Source organism: Erigeron canadensis, chromosome 8 (assembly GCF_010389155.1).
Source record: "Erigeron canadensis isolate Cc75 chromosome 8, C_canadensis_v1, whole genome shotgun sequence".
Lineage (NCBI taxonomy): Eukaryota > Viridiplantae > Streptophyta > Magnoliopsida > Asterales > Asteraceae > Erigeron > Erigeron canadensis.
This window is the reverse complement of record NC_057768.1, coordinates 22,297,446-22,303,936: the sequence shown is the minus strand read 5'-3', so window position 1 is coordinate 22,303,936 and position 6,491 is coordinate 22,297,446. Positions and strand designations below refer to the sequence as shown.

At 37.8% G+C, this 6,491-nt stretch overlaps 1 protein-coding gene across 1 annotated transcript; it reads right to left on the bottom strand.

Annotated features, from left to right (window-relative positions):
- Positions 1 to 306: 306 nt before the first annotated feature.
- LOC122610428 lies at positions 307 to 6,221 on the bottom strand. The gene is made up of 2 exons (XM_043783419.1): positions 5,574 to 6,221; positions 307 to 423 (listed from the first exon to the last, which is right to left on the bottom strand). The coding sequence occupies exons 1-2, from the start codon at positions 6,219 to 6,221 to the stop codon at positions 307 to 309; spliced, it is 765 nt and encodes a 254-aa protein (XP_043639354.1).
- Between the last annotated feature and the right edge of the window lie 270 nt (positions 6,222 to 6,491).

The window sequence follows — 6,491 nt, the reverse complement described above, 5'->3', positions numbered from 1 at the left end:
TTAACATTTCAATAAACAACATGTTCATCGGTAAAATCATGAGTTAATCTAAAAATCATAACTATGTGGATTTTTTCATTTCTTAATTAGTTGCTTTTCGTATGACCATTGGATTTTGGGAAAAATCCATAAAAATGTAACCTATTTACATGAAATTCCTATTAAAGGTAACTTAATTATTTTGTTTTCGTCTATTTAAAGGATCATATTTTCTAAAAATTCCTAATAAATGGTATATCGTTAGTTTTTGACAAACGGAGCTCGTTAAGTGCTACGTCACCCTTCTTTTTGAACCCCCTGAACTTCTTAACCCATTCCTATTTCTTTTTGAACCCCCTGAAGTTCACGGCTGCTGGAAAATGCAACAACGACGCCGGAAAAACTTTGACCTCCTATTACTCCCTCGTTCTTACGAATCAGGACCTGAGATCGGTCGCAACATGTTCAGAAATGAATTCCGAACAAAACCTGACCAAAAGTAAGTTTGATCTCCTTCGTCGGAAAACTAGACAACTCGCCGGGAAATTTCAAATCGTGATTACTCTTTCGTCTTTTCGAATCAGAACATGAAACCTATTGCAATCTGCTCTAAATTCAATCTCGAACAAATCCTAACTAATTTTACAATCCAAAAATGTTGCCGGAAATTTCGACAGCTCGCCGGAAAAACAAAGAACACACTAAAACTCGATTTCGAGGTCTGAAAATCAAAATATAATCACTCGAAAACAGAGGTGATAGAGTGGAATAAGTGTTGCTATGAGCTACATTGAATAAGTGTGCCAACGAATTGTTGGGTTTTATAACTAATTATCACAACAAATCACAAAGCACGCAACGGAAGACAAGATCTATGTAGTTTAAATAATTAACCAAAGTATAGAATTTGTACCTTATAATGGAGAGATTGAAGACAAAAACAAGGTTTAACTTAACATCTCTACGATTGCACACTCAACGATGGAATGTATGTATGCTAGTACTTGATCACGAACCGAACAACCCTTTGTTATTGCTCTTGAATTTTGACCCAACTAAAAACCCTTTGTTTTTCTTGAAGTAGTCGACCGAAACAAGAGAGAGGAAGAGAGAAGAGATTTTTAGGGTTTTAGAAAACCTAAATTAATTGTGTGTGAAAAACAATTAACCTAGGCTTCTATTTATAGGCTTAGGAAACTTAATGGCCAAGTCTTGAGGGATTTGAGCCCTTGGTCGACCGTCCCCCCCTAGAACATTCTAGAGGGGTTTCCTAATTGTTTCCTAATTCCAACTCTTCTCCGTTAAGTCCGTTAATTAAGTACCGTTAACTTTTAACTCTTTTAACGAACCTCCGTTAGTTATTCGTGATCAAATTAATCAATAAATTACATTTAATATATTAATTAATTTATAGTTACATTCATGTTGAGGTGTGACCCCGTAGGCTTAAATAATTTTCGGACATACGTTCATTTTACGTGATCATATTCCAACAGCTCCCACTTGAGCTCGTAACGAATGAAGCTAATAACATTGGTAAGCGTCTAGCAACACCCCAATGCTCCCGAAAACATTTAAGTACTGTTTAAATGGTCAAGACATTTATTATCCCTTTGTTCAGATACCTTTGTTAAATATGAATATGGATCGAGATCATTTCATAATTTAACGATTATGTTTCTCATTGTATAACTAATTAATGATTACCAAATATAATCGAGAACAATCTGGATTTATTTGGGCACGGCCATGCAAACATTTTAATTAGTCCTAATTAGGGCGCCAAATGGTATCATACTTCAATTTTCAAATTGAAGGAACAAATCCTATATTGACTACACGTGTGAGTCATCATATTTCACGACGCTTTCTGAAAATAGCCCTTTATGTACCCCTTATTCAGGTGAGTTAGAACTATATCAAGTAAGTGCGATTCATATATGCTGACCTACTTGTATCTCAAGTCAAAGGATCAATAAAAGTAACCATGTGCGAATTTCACTTAATGACGATGATCCATAAAGTGATAATTCGTTAGTGGGGTAGTCCGATATGCATCCGCTATGGATATCATGTGAGTTTGGTGGGATCCATCCATTACATATTCCAAGAATATAACCAATCACTCACATTTTTCTTTGTTTAATTATATTCCAATATAATTAATCGACAATGTACAATTTAGAATATTCAATAATATATAAAATATTAAATGAAATATTCAAGGATTAAACATGCAAATATAGGACACAATTTAATATTGAATGAAATCAAACATATCAAGTACTTTATTTCATTATAAAAAATATAAATTGTTTAACATCCCTTATCCAAACACTGAAACAACAGATTTACATGAAACAACTAGCTAATTTAAGTCCTATGCCATCAGCATGCCTTTCAAGCTTGGGCCTAGACAAAGCTTTCGTGAAAGGATCAGCTAAGTTAAAATCTGTGTGAACTTTGAGTAAATTGATCTCTCCTAGTTCGATCTGCTCTCGAACATAGTGACATCGTCTAGCATAATGTCTGGCACCTTTCTGAACTCCGGGTTCGTTGGCAATGATTAATGCACCGGAATTGTCACAGTACAAATCAGTGGGTAATTCATTTGAGGGGATCACGTCGAGCCCGCTAATGAACTTATCCAGATTGCTTCCATTGCGGCTTTTGAGGCTGCAATGTACTCAGACTCTGTTGCAGACATGGCGACTGTGGTTTGCTTCTTGCTTTTCCAGTCCACAGCTCCTCCGTTTAAAACGAAGACGAAACCTGATTGAGACTTCGTGTCATCTTTATCAGTTTGAAATCCAGCATCACAGTATCCGGTCACTTTGAGCTCTAAGTCTGGATTTCCTCCATACACCAAGAATATATCTTTAGTAGCTCGTAGGTACTTCAGAATATTTTTAACAGCAATCCAATGGCTTTCACCGGGATTCTGTTGATATCGGCTTACGATGTTTTGCGCGAACGCTACATCGGGTCTAGTGCATCTAACCGCATACATAATAGATCCTACAGCCGAAGCATAAGGAATTCTACTCATACGCTCTACCTCACTAGGCGTAGAAGCACCTTGTTTGACAGATAAACTAAGTTTTTCTTGCATAGGTATAGACCCACGCTTAGAGTTCTCCATCTTGAATCGCTTCAAGATCTTATCAATATAAGCACTCTGACTTAATCCAATTAATTGCCTTGATCTATCTCGATAGATTTTGATTTCAAGAATAAATGCCGCTTCTCCTAAATCTTTCATGGCAAAACACTTTCCAAGATGGGATTTAACATCTTGCAACATTGGAACGTGTTTTCCTATGGTTAATATGTCATCGACATACAAGACAAGGAAAGTAACATTACTCCCACTAGCTTTGCGATATACACATAGCTCATCGGGATTTTGAATGAAACTAAACTTTTTGATTTCTTTATCAAACCGTTTATTCCAACTTCTTGATGCTTGCTTTAGTCCATAAATGGACCTTTGAAGCTTACATACTTTGTTGGGATGTTTTGGATCAATAAAACCTTCCGGTTGATCCATATAGACTTCTTCATCCAAGTAACCATTTAAGAAGGCAGTCTTAACATCCATTTGCCATATCTCAAAGTCATAGTACGCAGCTATGGCTAAGAGAATCCTAATAGCTCTAATGTCCGCGACTGGAGAAAAGGTTTCTTCATAATCAACGCCGAAACGTTGAGTATAACCTTTCGCTACGAGACGAGCTTTATAGGTGTGTACATTTCCATCCATGTCAGTCTTCTTCTTGAAGATCCACTTACACCCAACAGTCTGAGCATTTTGTGGAAGATCAACCAAGCTCCAGACTTGATTGTCTTTCATGGATTTCATTTCCACCTTCGTAGCTTCAAGCCATTTTTCAGATTCCGGATCTGATAATGCAGCTTCGAAATTCGGAGGCTCATCGAGATCTCCAACAACGTCTTCTTCTACCATTAGACATAGTCTTTCGGTAGGACGTCTTGTCCTTTCGGACCTACAAAGTGGAATCGCTTCATTATCATCGACTTGAGGTTCATCACTTTGAACATTTCCCCCCCCCCCCCCAAGTTGATGATTGCTAGTATCTTCAGAAGGTGACACATCTTTCTCTTGAATCTCATCAAGTTCTACAATCCTCCCACTGTTCTCTTGAACTAACTTCTTTTCAAAGAACTCAGCATAACGAGCAACACGAACAGTGTTTTTTGGCGGGATCATAGAAGTCGTAACCCATCGTTTCCTTAGGGTATCCGAAAAAGATGCACTTAGTAGTTCTGGGTTCAAGTTTGTCAGGCGTATCACGCTTCACAAGTGCCTCACATCCCCAGACTCTTAAGTAAGACAAATTAGGGACATCACCATGCCATAATTCGTACGGTGTCTTGTCAACCTTCTTGGTTGGAACCATATTGAGAATGCGTACAACAGTCTCTAGAGCATAATCCCAAAACGAAAATGGGAGAGTTGTACGGGTCATCATCGATCTTACCATTTCTAGCAAGGTTCGATTTCTCCTTCCAGACACTCCATTATTCTGAGGAGTGTATGGAGGAGTAAGCTGTTGGACAATGCCACATGCTGTAAGATAATCCTTAAACTCTTGGCTTAAGTATTCACCACCTCGATCCGAACGAAGAATCTTGATGGATTTACCGAGTTGATTTTCAACTTCATTCTTAAACTCTTTGAATGTTTCAAAGACTTCATGTTTATGTTTAAGCAAGTAAACATAACCATAACGACTGAAATCATCCGTAAAAGTAATGAAGTAGCTAGCTCCTTTTCTTGACACATGTCTAAATGGGCCACAAACATCGGTATGAATGAGTCCAAGAAGATCTTTAGCCCTTTCTGGCGTATGCGTAAAGGGTTTTCGTGTCATCTTGCCAGAAACACATGACTCACATTTATCAAATGATTCATCATTCAATTTTAAGATCCCTTCACGTTGAAGTCTTTCAATGCGGTTTTTGCCAATGTGTGCAAGATGATAGTGCCAAAGATAGGTAGAGGTCGAGTCAGTCTTGGCTCTTTTGCTAACATTATACATTGAATTATTTGAAACACAATCACGCATATCAATTTTATAAATACCATTAAAAGCAATAGCATCAAAATAATGAACATTATTTTTAGAAACTGAAATACCAATATCATTAAAAACATTAATGAATCCGTTGTCTTTCAACAAAGAATCTGAAATAACACCTCTAGTAATAGAAGGTGCATAATGACAATTGTCTAGAACAATAATTAAACCGGAAGGAAGAACTAAATGAAATTCTCCAATTGCTTCAACAGCTGCTGGTAGACCATTGCCCACTATCAACTGCAAAGCTCCGGGCTTCAGTTTCCTCCTTTTCCTAAGCCCCTGTAATTCATTACAGATGTGAGTTCCACAGCCAGTGTCATAAACCCACGATTTACGCTTAGTTAAGGAAAATAATTCAATTGTGAAGATACCTGAAGTACTAGCGCCGCTAGTATTCTTCTTCTTCGAGTTCAACTCGGCAAGATACTTAGGACAGTTCCTCTTCCAGTGCCCGACTTCATTACAATGATGACAGCTCTGGTCTTTAGCCGGATGCTCTTTCTTAGCTGGAGGAGTCTTCTTTGGCTGGGAAGGGTTTGCAACTTGCTTGCCCTTTCCATTGCCATCAGCTTTGCCTCTAGCTCTTCGCGATCTTTTAGCTTTTTGGATCCGACCCCCTTTGATCATAAGAACATTAGAGTCATTGGCCTTTTTAGGAATCTTCTTCTCAAATTCAATGAGCATAGCATGGAGTTCATTAACACTCTTTTTCATAGAGTGCATGTTATAGTTTTGCACAAAACTCTCAAATTCATTGGGAAGAGATTTGAAAATCATGCCAACTTTAACATCTTTATGATAAGCATACTCCATTGATTCCATCTTGTCAAAAATGCTCTTCATCTTGAGCACATGACTGCTAACCGGCTTTCTAGATTCAAGTTTCATGTCATGGAGTTCCACGACATTGTCGAAAAGTTCCACTCCGGCTTGTTTCTCATATAAAGATTTCAGCTCGCTGATCATATCATATGGAGTGTAAAGTTCGAATTGTTTCTGTAGCTCAGGAGACATGCTCGCAAGCATCAAACAACAAACTTCATTGAATCTAGTGTATTGAATTCTATATTCAGCTTTTTCAGCTGCTGTAGCATTCTCCGCCGGTTCAGTAGGCCATTGTTTTTCAATGACATCCATACGTTCTTCAACTCGCAGAACAATTCGTAGTTGACGAAACCAGTCATTGAAATTTGATCCAATAAGCTTTTCTCTTTCAAACATTTGCCGAAAAGCATTGGTGTTTGTGGAGGGATTCATCGCCATCTACAAAACAGATTGCACTCAAAAGGTAAGTGACGATCAGTAATTGCATTACAAGTGCAATTCCTAGATAGTATGGGACCTACGTAAGATGCTCGATTCATCAAGCGATCTTTTGTAGTCATGTTTTGTCCCATCTTTTGCCAT